The sequence below is a fragment of the Talpa occidentalis genome, unplaced genomic scaffold (assembly GCF_014898055.3).
Source record: "Talpa occidentalis isolate TD23 unplaced genomic scaffold, MPIMG_talOcc4v2.1 talOcc4.14, whole genome shotgun sequence".
Lineage (NCBI taxonomy): Eukaryota > Metazoa > Chordata > Mammalia > Eulipotyphla > Talpidae > Talpa > Talpa occidentalis.
The window spans coordinates 42466740-42490075 of NW_023601433.1; the positions used below are offsets into that span (position 1 = coordinate 42466740).

General features: G+C 40.6%; 1 protein-coding gene across 1 annotated transcript; it reads left to right on the plus strand.

Annotated features, from left to right (window-relative positions):
• Positions 1–1654: 1654 nt before the first annotated feature.
• RBM34 (RNA binding motif protein 34) lies at positions 1655–21426 on the plus strand. The gene is given in 12 exon segments (XM_037510398.2): positions 1655–1795; positions 2036–2210; positions 2417–2553; positions 3157–3391; positions 5793–5852; positions 9240–9283; positions 15647–15730; positions 15868–15931; positions 18385–18424; positions 18620–18738; positions 20150–20366; positions 20369–21426. Coding segments are annotated over 12 exon segments (1287 nt in total). The 5' UTR covers positions 1655–1742; the 3' UTR covers positions 20428–21426.
• Positions 21427–23336: the final 1910 nt, after the last annotated feature.

The window sequence follows — 23336 nt, forward strand, 5'->3', positions numbered from 1 at the left end:
ATTTTTCTCATCTTTGTGAAACCACTTGAGTATTTTACAGAAAACCAAGATAAGGGACTCAAATCAAAACCAGGTCAACCAACTGAATGTTGTGGACTCAATTTTTCTATTGTGGGCTATGCATGGTCATATTCCCAGTGTGTTCTGTTAAGTAGTTTTCAAAAAGCAAATCGTTTAAAGATACAAAGTCAAATCCTATCTTGCTACCAACGCTGCTGCAGTCAATGATTAATGATAACTAGTATGTATCTTTTATTACCTAAAGTCAATTTACCAAATATTCACCAGTACGAAAACAGACACTACAGAACAAGTCTTACATCTAGAAATTAACACTAATGCAGGTAGGATGGAGGCTTGGGAAAAATTATCTGATTTTAAATACCAGGGAAATTACCATCAGATAGCTTCTGAGCTGGACCTTGAAGGATGGGTACAACTTTGCTGCTGAAAATGAGAAACAAGGGGGCCTCCCCGGTGGCGCAGCGGTTGAGCGCTGGGTTGCAAAGCTGCCCGCGGCCTCTGCGGCGCCGGTTCGATCCCCGGCTGCTCCCAGGCCACCAGAGGAGGGTCCCACATGGCGTGCAGACCTCTCCTGCCGCCCGCTGCTCCCCTCAGCAGTGTACTTCGGTCCTTCTGCCTGCTCTGCTCCCAGCTCTGGCTCTGGTGAATTCTCTCACCCTCCCGCGCTTCTGACTGTACCCAGTGCATGTATAAACAAAAAAAAACAAACAAATAAATAAATAAAAACATGCCTCTATTAAAAAAAAAAAAACTTAAAAAAAAAAAAAAAGAAAAGAAAATGAGAAACAAGGAATACAAAAGACAAGGTGGCCAGAAAAAGTAGGTTAAAAGGTAAAGATTTGGGTGAAGACAAATCTGGGAGGCAGGCTGAAAAAAAGTGCCAAGTATCTCCTTTACCTGGCAAAATAGCCTGGCCAAGCAGGTTAGAGCTGTGGTCCCCAACAACATATTATTTTCAACTTTATTTTTAAGCAATGTCTCTCTGCTCCATGTGCCCCCTCCAGGTCTTCTGGCTCTACATCCTGCTTCCTTCCTTCCTCAGTCTCTTCTGCAGCTTCTTCTCTCCTTGCTCAGCTCCACCCTCAGGTTCCAGCAACTTCCCTGTGGTGGTGATGGGATTTGTCTTTCCCAATGTCCTGATGGCTTTGGTCTGGAGTGGGGGTGGGGTCCACAAAGCCTGTATGGGATTAGCTCAGGACATCCTTTCCCCCAACTCTCTTGCAGCTCTTCCGAAATTTTGTTAGGGGGAAAGGATGTCCTGAGGTAATTCCATACAGGCTTTGTGGACTCCACCCCCACTTCAGACCAAAGCGTTACCCTGTAAGGAGCAGAGAGATAGTCCCTGTCCCTTCACCACTTGCTAGTGATGTTACCTACACCTACCTTGTTACTCGACCTCCTTCCCTGCACTAATCCGGGGGTTTTTGTAGGTGTTTTTCCTCTCTTCTGACTGACACCCCACTCCAGCAGTTTCCTTATTCACGATTCAGGCCTCAACTACTCTGCAAAGACTTCTTTCCCAACACTAGGTCTCGCTCTAACAGAGCAAGGCACAAATGTGCACGAGAATCCCAAGCCCTCCCACCTGACGTCCCTTCTGCCCGCGAAGGCAGCGGCAAAAAAGTCCCGGAGCGGAAGGGGCGTGTTCCTGGAGCGGAAGTGACGGGACCCGGAAGTGCGGCTCGCGTGCTGCCGCTCTCTGTGGCCTGGCCGTAAAAATGCCTTTGGAAAGAGAAAAGAAACAGAAGAAAAGGAGAAGTGCCCAGAAGGGGTGAGTGGCGCGCGGCATATTTACCTAGGCTGGGGGCAAGAAAAAGAAGTGCCCAGGAGGGATGTGGGGGGCGCAGCCTGTTTGCGTGGGCTGGGGGACGAAAAGGAGAGGTGCCCAGGAGGGGTGAGTGGCGCGCGGCACGTTTACCTGGGCAAAGGTGTGCCTTCGGGCTCTCGGGCGGGCGAAGCGGAGGGGCGTGGCGTGGTGTCGTGTCGCTGAGTTTCTGCCATTGGTACCTAGAGAGAACCCGGACGATGGCGTTCGTGGGAGTCAGACAGGAGACTATCTGGTCGGACAAGTCGCCAATAGCTTATTCCACGGCAAGCCCCCCTCCAGCGGCAGCGCAGGTCCACTGGCGTCCCTCTTCGGCTCCTTTGACCCTCAGCTTCAACCCGTGTACGTGCCTGTGCCTAAAGTAAGTCACTGGGTTCTGTTCCGAATGGTCCATTAGAGTAACTTTAAGCAATCTACGGTGCAGGGCATGGCAGGTGGGACAGGTGGGGTTCAATCTAAGTAACTTTAGTTACTGGACATACCAGTGAGAAGAGATGCTAATTTAGAAAAACCACTAAGTTATTAAAAAGGATGAAGTCTCAAAACATAACTTCCAACTTTTAAAAGGAAACCACCAAAAAAAGGAAACAGGATGAGGAGGAGGAAAGTACATCCCAAAATCAAAGACCAATTTTGGAAGAATCTGCCAAAAAAATGAAAGTGAAGAAGAAACTTTCTGTTGCAGACAAAACGTTGGCAAACAGGTTGGTAAAATTGCGTTAGTTGATGTTAGAGATATAAGATGGTAGAGAAATTGGGATTGTTGTACATGTCATAGCTTATTTTTTCTGCTCATTTCAAAGTTCTAATTCAATTTTTTTATTATGGAAAATATACATATTTAAGAGTTGAATAAGGATCTCCATGTTTGCAGCACCAACAATCATTAGTACTCTGCCAGTCTTATTTTATCTTTACCCCATTTATATCCATCTCACTATTTGAATGCAAACTTAAACTTGTTTCGTCTTTAAATATTTCTGCATGTAGGTAAAAGATGCATTCAATTTTCTTAAACTACCTCAGAGATCAAATTTCTCCCATTAACTTGTTTAAATGAACTTCTGTTGCTCTATTGCCTGACAGTTTTCACATATCTTCAAAAGTTTGACTTAATTTTTCCTAACCCTTTAGTTTTTCTGAAGATACTAGTCACTTTTAGATAATGCCACTTTTAAAATTTAGAGATATTTTTGATTGCTAAGCTTATACATACAATAACCAGAAATAGGTGGGAAATTAATCACTATGCTTTGTCAGATTCTCCACCTGACTTCCATGACACTTTTTCTTTCTTTCTTAAAAAGAGAAAATGCTCTAGCAAGTGCAGATTTAGAAGAAGAAGAAGTTCACCAGAAACAAGGGCAGAAAAGGAAAAATTCTCAATCTGGTGTTAAAGTAGCAGATAAAAAAGAACATGATGATGTAGACCACATAGTTGTAAATCAAAGAAAGAAAATTAAAATCAACCAGGAAGAAGAGAGATTAAAGAATGAGAGAACAGTGTTTGTTGGAAATTTGCCTGTCACATGTAATAAAAAGGTGAGTTTGTACTGTATATTGTAAAAATTCAGAGAAATTAATTCATTAGTTTGTTTACTCTTTATTAAATAAGCACATAAAAAGTCATTAATACATAACTTTATTATAAATGACTACTATACAAATTGTTCTACAGACAGATTCTGTATTCCATACCATTCCTTTCCCATAGTCACTGCCCTAATTCAGACTTTTGCAAATTCTTTTGACCTCTTGCTGTGGTCTTCTGTCTGGGTTTTTTCATTCCAGCCACATGCCACCTCTGTATGTGTAGGGATATTTATCTTTTTTCTTCACTGCTCTGTCCTTAGCATCTCAAAATAATACTTAGTGCACAGTAGAAGCTCAATAAATATTAGTTTGTATAAATGAATTAATACAAAAATGTGTAGGGCCTCCCCGGTGGCGCAGCGGTTGAGCGCTGGGTTGCGAAGCTGCCCGCAGCCTCTGCGGCGCCGGTTCGATCCCCGGCTGCTCCCCGGCCACCGGAGGAGGGTCCCACATGGTGCGCAGACCTCTCCTGCCGCCCGCTGCTCCCCTCAGCAGTGTACTTCGGTCCTTCTGCCTGCTCTGCTCCCCGCTCTGGCTCTGGTGAATTCTCTCACCCTCCCGCGCTTCTGACTGTACCCAGTGCATGTATAAACCAAACAAACAAACAAACAAACAAATAAATAAATAAGACATGCCTCTAGAAAATTAAAAAAAAAAAAATGTGCAAATGAATTTTCTTCCATGTGATAATCATACTTTTGGCATTCCTTGGGTCACAATCCTGCCCATCCCTTGAAGGACAATTTAAATTCCACTTCCTTAGACACAAAACAGTACAAAAAATTGCCTGGTTTTTCTCTATCCTTTTTACCCTTTTGTCTCCTAGTATTTTATTTGCGATTATTTTTACAGAACATAATACATTATTTTACTTTGTAGCATAGTTTTGGTTATTGATCTTCCTGTTAGATTATAAGGAGCTCAAAGGAAGGGAGTATGTGTTGTGCTTTGCACATTCAGTAAATTATTTTTGAATTAAAATTGGTTATAGAAATTATTGTCCTAGCTGTCAAACACATTCTTGGCATTCTCCACATTCTAAGCTAGTCTTAAGAAAAACATACAAAATTTACCCTCTAAATTTCAATACGCAATTTTTTTTTTTGAAGATTTCTTTTTTTTTAGATTTATTTATTTATGCATACAAAAGCTGGGGTACAGGCCAGAGATGTGGGGGATGAGAGGATTCACCAGAGACAGAGAGGGGAACAGAACAGGCAGATTGACCAAAGTACACTGCTGGGGGGAGGAGCGGGCGAGTCAGGAGAGGTCTGCTGTGCTATGTGGGTTGCTTCCTGGCTGGCTGGGAATTGAACTCGTGCTGTAGTGGCTGAGGACAGCTTCATAGGTTGCGTTTTAACCCTTGTGCCAACAGGGAGGCCCTAAAGATTTATTTATTTATGCATACAAGAACTGGAGTGTAGGCCAGAGGTGTGGGGGGTGAGAGGATTCACTAGAGACAGAGTGAGGAACAGAACAGGTGCATTGACTGAAATACACTGCTGAGGGGAGCAGTGGGCAAGTCAGGAGAGGTCTGGTGTGCCATGTGGGCATCTCCCTGGCCGGAGATTAAACTTCTGCTGCAGTGGCTGCAGATAGCTTCATAGGTTGCGTCTTAACCCCTTGCACCACCAGGGAGGCCCTCAATATGCAATTTCAATATGGTCCTAATGCCTAGCACTTAGAAAATTTCTCATACTGACATAAGAATCCGTAAAATTCATTTCTGGTTGGCGCCAACATGAAAAAAAAGGTTACATTATCTGTGGAATATATAATCTGAGTTTTCATGTGGTGAAGATTATAAAAGACTGAAAGATAAAAATGTATAGTGGGCCTCCCTGGTGGCGCAGGTGGTTGAGCGCCACACCATGAAGCTGTTCGCAGCCTCTGCAGCAAGGATTCGATCCCGGCCGGCTGGTGAGAACCCCACATGGGGTGGCAGACCTCTCCTGTCTCGCCTGCTGCTCCCCTCAGCAGTGTATTTCATCAGTCTGCCTGTTCTGTTCCCCGCTCTGTCTCTGGTGAAGCCTCTCACCCTCCCGTACATATGGCTTGTACCCCAGCACTTTCATAAATAAAAAAAAAAAATCTTTAAAAAAAAGATGTTTAGTCCCTTATGGATACTAACATGAAATTATGTTTTCTTTTTACTTAAATTTCAGAAAATTTTTTTGTCTTCCAACTGACTGGTCACCCTTTCTCCCACAATGTTCTTATAACAAAACCTGGTAGTAAAAGATTATCAGATGGCTTGACTTTGTTCCTTTTTGTAACCCTTATTTGATATTCTGAAAGTAGACTAAATAAAGAATATGTATATATATTTATGTATTTATTTATATTTTAGAACCTGAAGTCATTTTTTAAAGAATATGGACAAATAGAATCTGTGCGATTTCGTTCTCTGGTAGGTTTTTCCCCCTCCACTCCTTAAAATTGCATAATCTTAAAGTCTATTGTATTGAATCAGAGTTATAAACATCTTATGTTAGTGAAATGGAGGTGTACTTGCCTTTAAGATTTTGAGTCAGCAGGTCGAAATCAACCCAAAAAATTGTTGCTCTTAGTGACTCTCGAACTTTGTCAGTTAATTCAATGAATTCACGTAATGAAATAATATACTTATTGTTACTAAGGCCAATTACGTATTTTGTGGGATGGCGGGTGACATTTGTTTGTTGTGTTTACTAAATAATCAGAAAGGTTAATACTTGTTAAGAAGCATTTCTGGAATCATAGGTATTCAATATGGGAGGTTTGTGTGACTGCTGTAGACAGTACTTAGGTTCTGAGCATGAAAAAGTTTTTTTAAAGCATCAATTTAATGTTAAAACTATATAAATGGTATCTGATTTTACCAACTAACTACTCTAATTACACCATGATCCTCAGAGCATGTAATAAGCATCCCTTGTGTTTTTGTAATTAATATGCATTAGAATACAAGAAATGCTTTTTCCTTATTTCTAACTGCCCTTTCTCATGTGATTCTCTAAAATGGGATTTCTCAACTTAAGTACTCTTGACATTTTGGGCTGGATAACTCCTTGTTGGAGGCCACCCTCTACATTGTAGGATATTTAGTAGTATTCCTGCCTCGGCCTGCTAGATGCTGGTAGTGCCCTTTCTATCCCAGTTGTAACAACCAGTAATAGCTCCAGACATGGTCAGATGTCACAGTGGGCAAACTGCCTACTTCTCTAAAAGTTGACATTTCCCAAGATTTTGGAGCAGTCTATAATTTCTCTGATGGCATTATTGTCTCACTTTTATTACATATATTTGATTTGCCCTTCTGCCTTTTCCCCATATCAGGTTTATGTGTGACATACACACTCTGGTGTCTTGAAACCCCAGTTTTAACATGTCTGTTCTTAAACCTTCATCCATCCCTCACCCCACCTGTGCTGTCTGTTGATTTTCTATATTATTTAGTGCTTCCCAGACTGTGGGCCTTGTGGTTGTCTTTAACTCTTTTCTTTGGCCCACCCAATCTATTGTTATCTTGGCCTGTTTTTCAACTGTGTTTTCTTCTCAAGATTTTTTTTTTCATTGTTTCACCTAAGTTTTCTTTTTTTTAATTTTTTAAGATTTACTTATTTATACAAGAACCAGGGTACAAGCCAGATTTGTGGGAGTGTGAGAGGATTCACCAAAGACAGAGTGGGGAACAGAACAGGCAGACTGACGAAATATACTGCTGAGGGGAGCAGTGGGTGTACAGGAGAGGTCTGCTGCGCCATGTGGCACCCTCGGCAGCCACGGCCGGTATTGAACCGGCACTGCAGAGGCTGTGGACAGCTTCACAGTGCTGTGCTGAACGGCCTGCACCACCAGAGGAAGCCCTCCACCTAAGTTTTCACTACCTTTTGCCAGAACAGTTGCTGAGGCCTATTATAGTTACTGCCTTTAGCCTACCTCTGATTTAGCCAAAATACTGCTGTTAGCTTAATTGCTCTGAAGTACTTCACTCTGAACTCCTGCCTGATATCCTCCCTCTCTCCCCGCTCTGTATGTGCCGCATGCCACCTCTGCATTATGTGCAGGGATATTTATCTTTTTTCTTCACTGCTTTGTCCTTAGCACCTCAAAATAATGCGCATAGTAGAAGCTCAATAAATATTAGTTGTGTAAATGAATAAATACAAAAATGTGTAAATGAAGTTTCTTCCATGTGATAGTCATTATACATTATTCTCTCTCTCTCTTTTTCTCTCTTACCTCTGTGTATCACCCATATATACCTACCTTGGCCTGGTATTATTTTTTGGCAACCTGCCCAGATTCTCATATCACTAGGCCACTGGCATCTTTGGTGACCCTGCTCTGTGCTGTGCAGCACCCACACTGCAGTGTAGTCCTTGTGATACTGTCCTGTAATTTTTTTTATGTTGTTTGTGTACCCCACCAGACTGTAAGCTGTGACTATAAATACCCAGTTTGTCTTGGTTACCAGTACCTGTACATTATGCACAGCAAGTAGGTATGGAATTCCTTAAAAGCTTTCTGTTAGTCTTGCTGTCACTGAGATCCGTCCATCTTAGCCTGGTGGTCTGCACAGGGTGGCCCCGAGGCTCTGTGTTCCTCCACACATAAGTCCTGCAGCCCAGGAGCTATGCCTGTTGCTGGGCGTACCTGTAGCCTTTCTCACCCTTGACCTTTTCTCAGTTCATTTGTTTTGCAGGGGTTCCTTCTTAAACTCCATTTTGCCTCTTAAAATACTGGAGGCAGTTGCATTGTTATTCAAGATTTCATCAGATGACTAAGAAAGAAGTTTTTCAGAGATTTACAACTCCCCTAAATGAGACTGACATTCACAGGTGCTTCTAGACTGTGAACTGTATCTTTTTGCCTTCATCTTCTCAGTACCTGGCGGTATTAACACACACCTGACAGTTATAGTTGTTGATTGAATTTCCTCCATGCAAGTTTCATTACCTGCCCCCTCTACTCTTAAGCACTACATAAGACTATAGTAAAGTGAACCTAAATATAAAAGGGAATTCCTTTTTTTCCCAATTAAAGCTACCACAATTTTTTTTTTCCAACAGCCATATATGAGCTTTTAGAGATATGGATGAAGTAATATGTCTTCTTACATTATAATTTTAGCCTGACCTTTTTTTTTTAAAGATTCATTGATTTATGCATACAAGAGCTGGGATATGGGCCAGAGGTACAGGGGGTGAGAGGATTCACCAGAGACAGAGTGGGGAACAGAATAGGCAGACTGACTGAAATACACTGCTGAGGGGAGCAGTGGGCGAGACAGGATGTGTCTGCTGGGCCATGTGAGCAGCTCCCTGGCCAGAGATCGAACTCGTGCTGCAGTGGCTGCCAGTAGCTTCACAGTGCTGATACTTAATCACTTACACCACCAGGGAGGCCCTAGCTTGACATATTTAAAATCACATGGGATTTGCAAAAAACACCAAGTAGAAATGTTGCCTTTTCATGCTTGTTTTATAAAACAATTTTCTTTACATTCTTCATGTGCATCTTTAACATCATTGTCCCCTTATGATCAAATACCACTTCAAGTCATCTGACAAAGTTTGAGGCCACAGTATGTTTGCTTCTGTTCAGGGCCTGTTGGATCTAAGTATGGTACTATCTTTGGATGTTTCTGTCCTCAGCTACCAGCTCCCATTCACATAGCATTAGGATAGTTGTTTCTGGTTCACTTTCAATCACCTCATATCAGAGTTAGAAATTTAGAATTCAATTAATTAACATTTAATTTGCTACAATATTTCAAATAATTAATTTTCTCTAATTTTTTTTCTCTTAAAAGATTCCCGCAGAGGAAACCATGTCCAAAAAGGTGGCAGCAATAAAGTAAGTTTATAATTAAAGAAAGGAAGTAGTTTTAAACTGTTTGGGAATACATCATGCTTTGACTGTTTCCTATTGTCTGTAATAGCATAGGAATTTGTCACCTGTTTGTCTTTAGGCCTTAATGGAAATTGTAGAGTCATGGGACATATTGTAAAATAACTTGCTAGTAAACGTACCCCAAGAAACTTCAAGGGGGTCGATCAATTTGGTGTAGTTTCGTCATTTTAGGGCACACATTCTCAGATTGAAATCAAGATGCATCTGAAAATCAGAGGTGCTCCATAGTTGTTGGCTGGTCAGGTTTTTGTAGGGACAGTTATGTTCTCTGGGATACTGCCAATCCAAGACCACTTTAAATTCTCTATAAGGGTTTCTGAACCAAACAGGTAGTGTGGCTTCATTCTGATACGCAGGATTCCCGTTTCCTTTCCCATGTATTTCCGCCCTTGTTGCCAAGGGGTGAGCTTGCACGTTTCTTTACTAAAAGTTGTTTCTCATTGATTTTCTTAATTCAAGTATAGTTGCCATATGTAAATTTTATAAAGCCTTTATTTCTCATTTAACTTTAGTTTTTTGTGTTTTTCCTATTAGTCTCCCAATCTGGGGTGTTTTGTCTTTTTTTTTTTGAAAGATTTATTTATGCATACAAGAACTGGGGTAAAGTCCAGAGATGTGGGGGGTGAGAGGATTCACCAGAGACAGAGTGGGGAACGGAACAGGCAGATCTACTGAAATACACTGCTGAGGGGAGCAGCAGGCGAGACAGGAGAGGTTTGCTACACCACGTGGGTCGGCTCCCTGGCCGGGATCGAACTTATGCTGCAGAGGCTGCTGATAGCTTCATAGTGCTGCGTCTCAACCCCTTGTGCCACCAGGGAGGCCCTGTTTTTTCTTTCTTATTGGTACTTGAAATGATGGATTTTAGAAGCAGAGGGGTATATATTGTACACATATACTCACACACATACACATATACATAAGATACATACATAAGATCTCTATAATTTGATCTCTATATAGATAGTTATATTAGATAACTTATAATGTACTGTAAAAACATTCCTCAGGATCCTCTTATATATAAAGATATTTGAATCATCCCCTTGAACATTTTGACAAGTTTATTTCTATGTTCATTCCTAATTTGGAATTATTTGGTGGACCAGGTCTTTGCCATTTTTTCCCCATAACCATTCCAGTGCCAGATACATAGTTCACACTTGATCAGTACGTGTTAATATGTGTTCCTGACTCCCGTAATTTTTCCTCAGGTAACCAAACGTCAGTCTTTTATACAAGACAATATTCAAACGCTATGGGGAATGTAAAACTTGGCAAGACACAGCCCTTCTTCTTTGGAGATTATGGACTTTTGTTTCTATGTAAGATTGGAATCCAGGGGCCTGAATTCAATAGAAGTAAAGGTTCTGTTACAAGAGTATGTCATAATAGTACTGAGGAGATTTGGTGCCAGAAAAATGGAGTCAAGGGCCTCCTGACCCCATTTAAAAACACTTTAAATTTAATTATTTGAATAAGAAATAAAGGAAATGGTTCAAAAGAAAAAAATGTAATAGTGTATGCAATGAAAAGTTCCTACATTTCATCCCTAGTCAGCCAATTTACTGCCTCAGACACCTGTGGTTTTTACTTTACCTTTAAAAAAAATTATATTTATTTATTTTTATGCATCATTGTTCATTTTTGTATAATGTTTGATTTCTCCCCTCATGTGTAATCACCATAAAATTCCCACCACCAAATCACCTGTGAACTGTCACCACGTCTCTTGTGCTCTTTCCTCTTCTTTTTTGACCTACCCCCCTCTCTCTCCCTCTCCTGTGGTGTGTCTCAGTTCTGGAGTTTGCCTGCTTGTTTTGTCCTTTGTTTTCTTACCTGACCCCTTGTTCAGTTTCCCTATATTCCTCCCATCAGTAAAATTACCTGATATTTTTCTTTTTCCTTCTGACTTATTTCACTGAGCATAACCCCTTCCAGCTCATTCCATGTTGCTGTGAATGGCATGAGTTTATCTTTTTTGATTGCTGAGTAGTATTCTGTTGTGTATATGTACCACATCTTCTTGATCCTATCATCTGTTTTTGGGCATTTGGGTTGTTTCCATATCTTAGCTATTATAAGTAATGCTGTAATGAACATAGGAGTGCAGCTTTCCTTTCTAATTAATGGTTTTGTGTCCTTTGGATAGATTCCTAGGAGTGGAATTGCGGGGTCAAATGGTAGATCCATTTTAATAATATAAGGGTCCTCAACACAGTTTTCCATAGTGATTGGACCAGTTTGCAGTCCCACCAGCAATCTAAAAGGGTTCCTTTTTCGCCACATCCTTGACAGCATTTGCTATTGTCATTTTTTTTATGTGGGACATTCTTACTGGTGTGAGGTCATCTATAACCTTCTGGTGACATTTTATGCATTTACAAACTAATATACATGTATGTTCATACCCCACACATAACTTTTGGACCAGTGGTATTTAATATAAACATGTTACTCTACTTCTTCTTTTTACCACTTGCTGTAACTTAGAAATCTGTTCATATCAGTGTAAAAATTGCTTCTCCATTCTTTTACAGGGCATCTTTGTTTTCTATAAGGTATACCGCAATTTGTTTTAACAAACCCATCACTGATGGACATTTGGATTTTTTCCCTAGTTTTGTGTCTATTACAAGTAATGTAGAGTGTGAGTGACCTTGTACTTATTTAAGTTTGTACACACGCAAATTTATCTCTAGGATAAACTTTTTTTTTTTAAAGATTTATTTATATATGCATGCAAGAGTTGGGGTACAGGCCAGAGATGTGGGGGATGAGAGGATCCACCAGAGACAGTGGGGAACAGAACAGGCAGACTGACTGAAAAACACTGCTGAGGGGAGCAGCGGGGAGACAGGAGAGGTCTGCCTCGCCGTGTGGGTTTCTCCCTGGCCTGCGGGGGGTTGAACTCATGCTGCAAATGCTGTGGATTGCTTCATAGTGAGGTTCTTAACTCCTTGCGCCACCAGGGGGGCCCTAGGATAAACTTCTACTAGTGAAATTGCTTGATCAAAAGGTTATTTGCATTTGTAATTTTGACTGCTTTCCATCCCATAGAGATGGTAGCTTATTTCTGTTCTCATACCTTTACCAATGGTATGGTTTTCAGCTTTTTCATCATTGGCAATATCATAGGTAAAATGATATTTCTTTGTTTTTTTTTTTTGTTTTAAAGATTTATTTATTTATGCATACAAGAGCTGGGGTACAGGCTGGAGGTATGGGGGGTGAGAGGATTCACCAGAGACAGTGGGGAATAGAACAGGCAGATTGACCGAAGTACACTGCTGAGGGGAGCAGCGGGTGAGCCAGGAGAGGTCTGCTGTGCCTTGTGACTTGTTCCCTGGCTTGCCTGGGGACCAAACTCATGCTGCAGAGGCTGCGAACAGCTTCATAGGTTGCGTCTTAACCCCTTACACCATGAGGGAGGCCCCTAAAATGATATTTCTAATCTATATTTCTTTTATGACTGAGCATCTTTTCATATAATCAAGAATCATTTCTGTTCCCTTTTATGTAAATTGTTACACATTTCCTCAATTTTTTTCTACTGAGTTTCTCTGTTGAAATCTGCTAGGTGTAAAGAAATTAGCCTTTTGGGACACAGAAACATCAATTCCAAAGAACACCTGCACCCCTATGTTTATAGCAGCACTGTTTACAATAGCTAAGCTTTGGAAACAACCCAAATGCCCAAAAATAGATGACTGGATCAAGAAGATGTGGTACATATATACCATGGAATATTACTCAGCATTCAAAAAAGATAAACACATGCAATTTGCAGCAACATGGATGGCGCTGGAAGGGATCATGCTCAGCGAAATAAGCCAAAAAGAAAAAGAAAAATACCGGATGGTCTCACTCATAGCAGGAATCTAGAAAACTTAAATAAGGGACCAGGAAAATGAATATAAGAAAGTGAAAATCAAAATCAACAAAAAACTATGAACCAGAGACACTTTTAGGGGGGGGGCGGGAGGGAGGGATTGGGGTCAGAATGGGGGGCTGCAATTGTATGGGGAATATAACAATAAAATTTATAAAAAAAAAAAAAAAAAAAGAAATTAGCCTTTTGTTATTTGAGTTATTTTTCCTATTGGTCACTTGCTATTTTTCTTCTACTCACTGGAGATTTTATAATGTAAAACTTATTGCCTTTTAATTTTATAGTTAAACATTTGTCAACTTTTTTTCTACTTTATGAAAGCCTGGTTTACCTTCAAAAGACTGCACAAACTTTATTTATTTATTTATTTTAATTTAAATAAATTGTATTTTTATATTCCCCATACAATTGCAACCCCCTTATTTTGACCCCAATTCCTACCCGCCCCGTCCCCCCACTCCCCATAGAGTGTCTCTGGTTCATATTTTTTTGTTGATTTTGATTTTCACTTTCTTATAGTTATTCATTTTCCTGGGTCCCTTATTTAAGTTTTCTAGATTCCTGCTGTGAGTGAGACAATCCGGTATTTTTCTTTTTCTTTCTGGCTTATTTCGCTGAGCATGATCCCTTCCAGCGCCATCCATGTTGCTGCAAATTGGATGTGTTTATCTTTTTTGAATGCTGAGTAATATTCCATGGTGTATATGTACCACATCTTCTTGATCCAAGACTGCACATACTTTATATGTATAATTTTTAATTTTTTTATTTTCTGTATTTTTTTTTTTAATTTCCTAAAATCATTGCCATAGTCAAGATACTGAATGCTGGGCCTCCCTGGTGGCGCAGGCAGTTGAGCGCAGCGCTGTGAACCTGTTTGCAACCTCTGCTGTGCCAGTTCCATCCCCGCTGGCTGTGGAGAAACCCACATGGCTAGGCAGACCTACTGTCTCGCCCTCTGCTCCCCTCACCATTGTATTTTGGTTGGTCTGCCTTTCTGTTCCCTGTTCTGTCACTGGTGAATCTTCTCACCCTCCCACACATCTGGCCTGTACCCCAGTTCTTGTATAAAAATAAATAAACTTAACCAAAAAATTTTTAAAAATCTTTTCCAAAAAAAAAAAAAATACTGAACGCTTCATGACCCCACCCCTGTCACCAGGTCATCACTGACCTTCTTCCTGTCTTTGTTTTTTGTTTTTTTTTAACATTTATTTTATTTATACAAGAGCTGAGTTACAGGCCAGATGCACGGGAGGGTGAAATTATTCACCAGAGACAGAGTGGGGAACAGAACAGGCAGACTGAAATACACTGCTGAGGGGAGCAGCAGGTGAGACAGGAGAGGTCTGCTCACCATGTGGGTTGCTCCAAGGCCGGCGGGAATTAAACCGGCACTGCAGAGGCTGCGGACAGCTTCACTGCGCTGCGCCCAACCGCCTGCACCACCAGGGAGGCCACTTTCCTGTCTTTGTATGTTAGTTTTCAGTTTCTAAGATTTTATGTAAATGATTTCATTGCACAGGATATACCCTTCTCTGACTTCAAAACAATAGAGTAATGTCTTCTAAGAAGGATTTGTGGTCATTCTGGTTCCTTATTGCTGATTGGTCAAATCTCAGTTATATCACCATTTTGTCAAGCTAGTGACATAATGGGTTTAGACAGTGAATAGCAATGGCTGTGGTCATTAAAAAGTGAAAAGCAGGGCCTCCCTGGTGGTGCAGAGCGTCGAGTGCAGCGCTATGAAGCTGTCCTCAGCCTCTGTAACACGGGTTCGATTCCCAGCCAGCCAGGGAAAAACCCACATGGCGTAGCAGACCTCTCCTGTCTCTTCTGCTGCTCCCCTCAGCAGTGTATTTCGGTCAGTCTGCCTGTTCTGCTCCCCGATCTGTCTCTGGTGAATTCTCTCACCCTCCCCTGCCTCTGGCCTGTGCCCCAGTTCTTGTGTAAATAAAAATAAATCTTTAAAAAAAAAAATGAAAAGCAGTCATTATACCTTCCCACTGAAAGATCAAAACACTGCCTACTGTCTTAACAAAGGGGTTGTGTTTGTTTTGCTTTCATTTTAGAGTGAGAAGAAAAAATCCAGTTGTCTTTTTTTGCATTTCTGTATATATGTTAAATACAGAGCTGCAGCTGAGATTATTTTCCAGCCGTGTGGTGTTACATGGATGGTCCACCTGCTCTCACAGTGATGATTTAGTAAGAAGGCATGGGTTACATGTTTCAGCCAATGTCTGTACAAGTTATGTAATTTTTTGAATTGTTCCTAAATATTTAGGTGATGAAACTTTCTTCAGAAATTTTTGTCATATGTGTTGAGTGAGAGTGAAAAACAACCTGTATATATTTTATTTATATTTACTGATGGAAACATTTTAACACTGTCTTCTTTTTTTCCTGGACTATAGACGTAAAGTTCACCCTGACCAGAAAAATATTAATGCTTATGTTGTGTTTAAGAATGAGAGTGCTGCTACACAAGCGTTGAAAAGGTAATTTTATCGCTTTGAGGTTCAGCAGAATTATTTAAATATACATGCTTTATTCTTTGGTTTCATTTTAGGACAAATATTACAGTAACCTGGGGCTCATTTTTAACAGTCATTTCTTCCTCATATTTATAATACAGAAATGGTGCCCAAATTGCAGAAGGATTTCGAGTTAGAGTTGATCTTGCATCTGTCACTTCCTCTGTAAGTAGTACTTGAGTTGTTTAAAAAACTTAGTCTTGGGCCTCCCCGGTGGCGCAGTGATTGAGCGCTGTGTTGCAAAGCTGCCCGCAGCTTCTGCAACGCCGGTTCCATCCCCAGCCACTGGGCGAGGGGCCCACCTGGCATGCAGACCTATCCTGCTGCCTGCTGCTCCCCTCAGCAGTGTACTTCATCATTCTGCCTGCTCTGCTCTCCGCTCTGCCTCTGGTGAATTCTCTCACCCTCCTGCACTTCTGACTTTACCCAGTACTTGTATAAATAAATAAAATAAAATCTTAACAAAAAAAAAAAAAACAAGAAAAAGTCTTGTAGAGAGAAATGTTTTCTTCTGAGCTTTTGTTAGCAGTGAGCTTGAGGGACGCAGAGAAAGAAATAACCTTTGTCGGGCCTCCCCGGTGGTGCAGCGGTTGAGCACTGGGTTGCGAAGCTGCCCGCGGCCTCTGCGGCGCCGGTTCGATCCCCGGCTGCTCCCCGGCCACCAGAGGAGGGTCCCACGTGGCGCGCAGACCTCTCCTGCCGCCCGCTGCTCCCCTCAGCAGTGTACTTCGGTCCTTCTGCCTGCTCTGCTCCCCGCTCTGGCTCTGGTGAATTCTCTCACCCTCCCGCGCTTCTGACTGTACCCAGTGCATGTATAAACAAAACAAACAAATATAATAAATAAATAAAAAAAAATAAAAAAAAAAATAAAAGAAATAACCTTTGTCCTCTGGAGTCACAATATCAGTGCCAGTAATGGTCCACCAACTTAGGTCTACATTTGCTATAGGATTATGATCCCCCCAGTCCCACCATTAGAATGAATAATCAGAGAGTTAGGTTGGAAGATGTGTTAGACAGCATCTAGGCCAGTGCTTTATAGAATGAGGACTAGAAAGTTAAATAATTCATTTAACGGTTTTTAAGTCTCTGCTTTGTGTCAGCCATATAGTCTCAGTTTCCTAGATGTTCCCATTATAAAGGTGAAGATAAAATTGGAATGATTGAGGTACTGATGACTGTGGCCAATGAATACTGTCAGAAAGGCTCAGGGTACTTCGTCAGCTCTGGTATGGGCGCTTGGCGGGCAAGGTGCCAACAAGAAGCGACAAAGGAGGGTTTTTAGGAAAACAGGTGTTACATCAGACATGAAAGATGAGTCCGTGATATCCAGGCAAAAATTACAAAAAGAGAATATTGGATTAGGACAAACAGTGCAAATGTGAGGACCCAAACTGAATTTGCTCAGGGAATGTCAAGGGCTTGATACAGTTTTAGTGGGTAGCGTGTGAGGCTGGGTAGGACTAAGAGTTGCTATTGGAGAAATAGGTAGAGGCCAAATCATGAAGTCTGTATTCTGCCATGTTGGTTCTGGGTTTTGTGTAGGTGCTATGGTACAGGTGTAAGCATGGGAGAGTTGTGACCAGACTTGGCATTTTACGAAGCTCCTTTGAAATGAAGGCTGGGCTTGTAAAAACTCTTAACATTACTTCAGTGTCAAAGTGACCTGGTTGAGAAATGATAAAGGCCTGGTTGACAGCACTGTCTTTGGTTATGGATCTAGCACAGGTGAAGAAACTGTCTTGGGGGCCAAAACCACTTGCCACATATTTTTTGAAATAAAGTTTTATGGGTACAAACCATACTCATTAGGTTATGTATTGTGCTAAATGACAGACTTGAGTGGTGGCAATACATGGACTACAGTTGCAACACATGGACTACAGAGCCTGAAATATTTGCTCTCTGGTACTTCACAGGAAAACCTTGCCCAGCCCTAACATAGCATGCCTTTCTTGAGCACTGCCATGTGTCAGTGTTGGGTCACCAGTAATCTGAAACTGGTCTCTGTACATGAAGGGCAAGGAGAGATGGAAGAAAAAGACAGACTAGACTACTCCATATTGGCAGGTGGCAGTTTTAATAAGCAAAGGTACTTATATATAGGCTTGTCTTGGGCATCCACAAGACAGGTGGTTTTCCACCCCTGTCCCCCAAATGTTAAAAGTTTGTCTAGAGGCTTTAACTGGGTTTAATCAGGTACACTGTCGAGATGGTCTTAGCAACATATTTTTGTCTCAGGAACATGTCCTAAGCAGTATAGGAGCAAGGAGGCCAAGTGGAACCCCTGTGGAACTCACATGGGAGGTGGGGTGTTTTGGGGAGGCTTTAATTGCCAAAGTCCAGCTACCAGGTCAACAAGTGGTCACATTCTTTGGGTTCCCTTCCCTAACCCAGTGCCAGCTGTGAACAGATAAAACACTCCCTCTTGTGGTGCTATTCACCTCATTATAGGCTACTCATAATAGAGAGGGGAAGGCTGCAGGGAAGGCTGGGTGTGTGACTAAATCAGAGATGGAGGCCCAACAGATATGTGGGGTGAGGGAAAAGGATGGGTTTTAGGATGACTTCCATTTTCTGCTTCATTGACTGATTTTTATTAACTCTTTGTGTTTCAGAGGGAGAAGAGATCAGTGTTTGTGGGCAATCTCCCATACAGTAAGTTTAAATAAAGTTATTTAAATAACAGGGACATAACAACTGAGTTGTAACCTAATGTTTTAAGACTAAAAATTGAGGTATGTTACTTCACTAATTTTCATTGGATTAAGCTTACCTTGCTGTATTTAACACCTGCAGTTTTCTAAGGCAATTCCAAGTCTTTATTTCCTCTTTGGTTGAATTTATTTGTAGGAATTGAAGAATCTACAGTTGAGGAACACTTTTTGGACTGTGGCAATATTGTGGCAGTAAGAATTGTGAGAGATAAAGTTACAGGAGTCGGCAGAGGGTTTGGCTACGTGCTTTTTGAGGTATGAGAGACTAATGCATTGTCACTGTCCTCTGAAATGAGGCTGAGAGGGATTGTCACTGCTCTTTCATCATTCAGACGTAACTGTCACACCCTCAAATTCCATCTTAAGAGAACTAATGAGTAGAGTTCCTCTAATTGCATCTAGCCAAAAGATGTTCTATCAATAGTTCCCTCTTTCTCCATAGTAATGTTACTGAATAATGTTTGAGAAACTGGATATTAAAGATATTAAATCACTAAATATCCAACTTCTGTGAAATGGAGAAAAGAATTGATTGTTCACTTCAAGTAGACGAAAATTTCAGTCTTTGTATAAATTGGTTATATTTAGCTCACCAAATATTAACCACTGTTTCATGCCTAACATTATTACATTATATTTAGTATTAGACTATACATTCTATTCAAATATACATACTGTCTGCTGGCACTTGAGTTTTTCTTCCCTCATTAATACATTTCCTTTCAGTTTTTTCCTGTGCCTTTTTTATAGTTTAACTTATACCTGTGGACCTAAAAATTTGCAACCTGCTTCACTTCGTTTATGTTATGTAAGCATCCTCCATTGAGTGATATAACATTATTTAGACTGTCTTTTCCCTCATGTTTCTCAGATTTTTCATGTTCCCTATTCCTATAATAAGGAAATTGGAGTGGTTGTTTTTTTCTTTAAATGTTTGCCTTTATTTTTGAATTACTTCTTTAGGATAGATGCCCAGTGGGCTGTTAGTAACTAGGTCAATATATATGTTTATTTTGGAGGCTCTTCATAATGTATCACCAGATATTTTTTTTTAAGATTTATTTTACTTATTTTATGCATAAAATAAAGCTGGGGTGCAGGCCAGAGGTGGGGCGGGGAGTGTGGGAGAGAACTCACCAGAGACAGCTTGGAAAGGAGAACAGGCAGATCTTCTGAAATACACTGCTGAGGGGAGCAACGGGCGAGTCAGGAGAGGTCTGCTATGCCCTGTGGGTTATCTCCCTGGCCGGGGATCGAACTAGTGCTGCAGTGGTTGCAGATAGCTTCACAAATGCTGAGACTTAACCCCTTGCACCACCAGGGAGGCCCTCACCAGATAGATTTTTTTTTTTAAATAACATAAAATTTATTTATTTATTTATTTATTTTTATATTCCCCATACAATTGCAACCCCCCCCCCCCATTCTGTGACTTATCTGATTGTTTGACAACTCAAGTACTTCCTGGGGAAAAACTGGTTAGGATCATGATTAAAGCAAGACTATAAACAAAGCTGCTGGGACACTTGTGATCGAACTTGAGTGAGGAGATGGGAGGGGTTTCTGGGTGAAAGCTTGAATGTTCTGATTTATTAAGGTTGCAATTTTACTAGTTTCTTGGCAAAGAAGTTTCTGGTAGAAATTAATATATTGATTTTTATTGCAGAATACAGATGCTGTTCATCTTGCTCTGAAATTAAACAATTCTGAACTGATGGGAAGAAAACTCAGAGTCATGCGTTCTGTTAATAAAGAAAAATTAAAACAAAATTCAAAACCCAGTTCAAAGGATGTCAGTAAACCTAAACAGGGACTTAATTTTGCTTCAAAAAATGTAGGACATTCTAAAAATTTATTTATTGGAGAAAAAGCTGTTCCCATTAAGAAGAAAAGAAAGGCCAGAAGAAAAGTGGACAGACTAAGAAACAGAAAAAACAGAGGTAGCAACTGAAGCTTTTTATTTTTATCTCACTGAGTATTGGTAATAAAAGTGTGGTGGACCCACATATTGAGTTTTAGAATTTTTCATGGATGACGTATGTGAAACACGGAAACTTTCCATTTATTATGTAGAAATAATAACTTTGAAGTGTTTGTTTTAAGGTGTTGGTGGATTAGTCACTTGGATATGTGTTATAGGCGACGGTAAATGATTTTAGACTAATGGTAAACATTTAAAATTTCAGGTTGTGTATGAACTTTAGTGGAAGTTAGAATTCAGATAGTTATTTCAGGAATTACTTGAAATGAGACACAATTAAAAAGTGAGTAGAAAAAGAAAAGAAAAATATTTAAAGAAAAAAATTTAAAGAAATATAAAGCAATAAATAATAATGGCTGTCCCAAGACAAAGTATCTTAATAATAAAAGTGGAAATGCTAACCTATGGTTTAATCACAATCTTTAAGAAGAAAGGTTTTGAGGGCTATTATATAACAGTCACTCATTTTTTTCTTCCTTTCTTTTGTATTTAACAATAAGTGGAGTTCTGGGTTTTAATTTTATTCCATCAACCTAATAATAACTAACCAATAAGACATATAAAATTTGGCTCTGATTTCTTTTTTTTAATTGGTGATTAGACTAGTTATTGAAGTCCTTGGCAAATTGGCCAGAAAACAGATGTCTAATTTTTCTTTCCTATATTTTAATTTGAAAAATATTCTTCCAAGAAAACTTACACCTCATGAAACAATCTTTCAGATACTCATATGTATAGGAAACATTTTCTGATAAAATATGGTAATTATGTCATATAGAATAAAGTTCAACAAGGAGAATGAATATGAGTAGTCCCTTGGAGCTTAACCCTGTGATACAGTTACTTCCCCTCTCACAAATTTTTATACACTGGACCTGTATCCAGGAAGCAGGAGAGGAGGGAAACCAGAGAGCAGATCCTATGTCAGCAAAATCTGGATACGTGCATTCTACCATTTAGGTGGATTAAGAAGATTAGAGGGCTCTAAGTTATTTCTCATTATTTGGCTCTTTTTTTTTTTTTTTTTTTTGTGGGACCCTTGGCCGGCAGCAGGGGAACGAACCCGTGCAGCCCAGCGCTCAACCGCCGCACCACCAGGGGAGACCCTAAGTTATTACTCATTATTTGGAAAATCCTTTGTGGGATGTAACACAGGGAAGACCTAAGGGTCTTTAAACTATAGCTCTGTAGAAAGCAGACAGTTCATTTTCCTGTATTCAGAGACTGGGTGTTTAATGAGTAGTACCCATATGGTACTTAGAACCTTGTTTTTCTTAGGGTTCAGTAAGTACTTATTCATTGATAATTCTTATTTTTTAAAAAATTTTATTTATTTATGCACATAAGAACTGAGGTATAGGCCAGAGGTGTGGGAGGTGAGAAGATTCACCAGCGACAGAGTGGGGAACAGAACAGGCAGACTGACTGAAATACACTGCTGAGGGGAGCAGCGGGCGAGGCAGGAGAGGTCTGCTCCATGCCATGTGGGTATCTCCCTGGCCGGCTGAGATTGAACTCCTGCTGCAGAGGTTACAGATTGCTTCATAGTGCTGTGCTTAATGCCTTGTGCCACCAGGGAAGCCCTCCAGCTAGATGTTTTCATAAGCATTCTGGTAATAACTTCTGACACCAATGACCCAGAATTAGGTCAAACTTCACAGGTTAAGGATACAGTTCTTTACAAGACTACCTTCACTGTAGACACCTATACAACTTGGAAGGGTCTCCATGTTCACTTCTCAGTTGGCTGCTAATTTAAGGGTCCCCAGAAACCCCGATCAGGCTTAATTCACTATAAGGAGTCACAGAACTCAGCAACATATTCTACTAATGACTACCACCATTTTATGACCAGAAAAAGAGAAAAAAAAAAAAAAACCTACAAATAAGAGCCAGCCAAATAGACACATAAGGAGAGGTCTGGGAGAGTACCAGGTTCAAAACCTCTATTGCATCTCACCCTCGCAGCACATGGCACACTGATGTGTAAGCACCTTGTATTGCCAACTCCTGGCATGCTCACCCAACTCTAGTTTTCATTATGCAGGTTGCAGGCTGTGAAGTTGAACTCAGCTTCCAACCCCTCCTGCCTCAGGTAGGGCTGATATCAAGTCCCACCCTCAAGTGGTTGTCTGTAGTTGGTGGTTCTGGCCTGGACTGCCCCCATCATCAGCCATTTCCTTCACATAAACTGTCAGGGCCCACCAAGAAAACAAACATTCCTATCATTCCAAGGGTTTAAGAGGATCCCTTCCATGACTAGGAATAGAGGCCAACCAAATTCCTTATTACAAAACCCTGTACCTCACTGGTTTTACCATACCTCTCATCAACTTACTTGTTAAGGTCTGCTTTTTGTCCAAGATTTTATTTTCTCTTAAAATTGAAACTACTCATGCAATGTTTTCTGTGGCTCCAAGACAACTCACCCTTTCTATTTTCTTCAATCTCTTTAATCGGTTATATTTTCTCAAGAATTGCTCCATTTAATTTTCTTCCACACCTCCCTTGTAACATTCATTTGAAATCAAATCACTAGACTATGGGGCTTGGCGTACAGTGGATTGTGACTTAACTTGAAAAAGCAAATTTCAGTTAAATTCAGGAGTCACTGATTGCCAGCATTATACAATAAAAAGAAGTCTGTCGTCAACGACCTTCCATCTTTGTCTTGACAGGAGCAGGCTGTTGGCTATAGAATCTTCTGAGTTTGTGCATGACCGACATGCACCCCCTCAATACACGCTCAGTGGCTCTTTTTTTTTCCAGATTTATTTATGCATACGAGAACTGGGGTACAGTCCAGATGTGTGTGTGGGGGGGATGTGTGTGAGAGAGGACTCACCAGAGACAAAGTGGGGTACAGAACAGG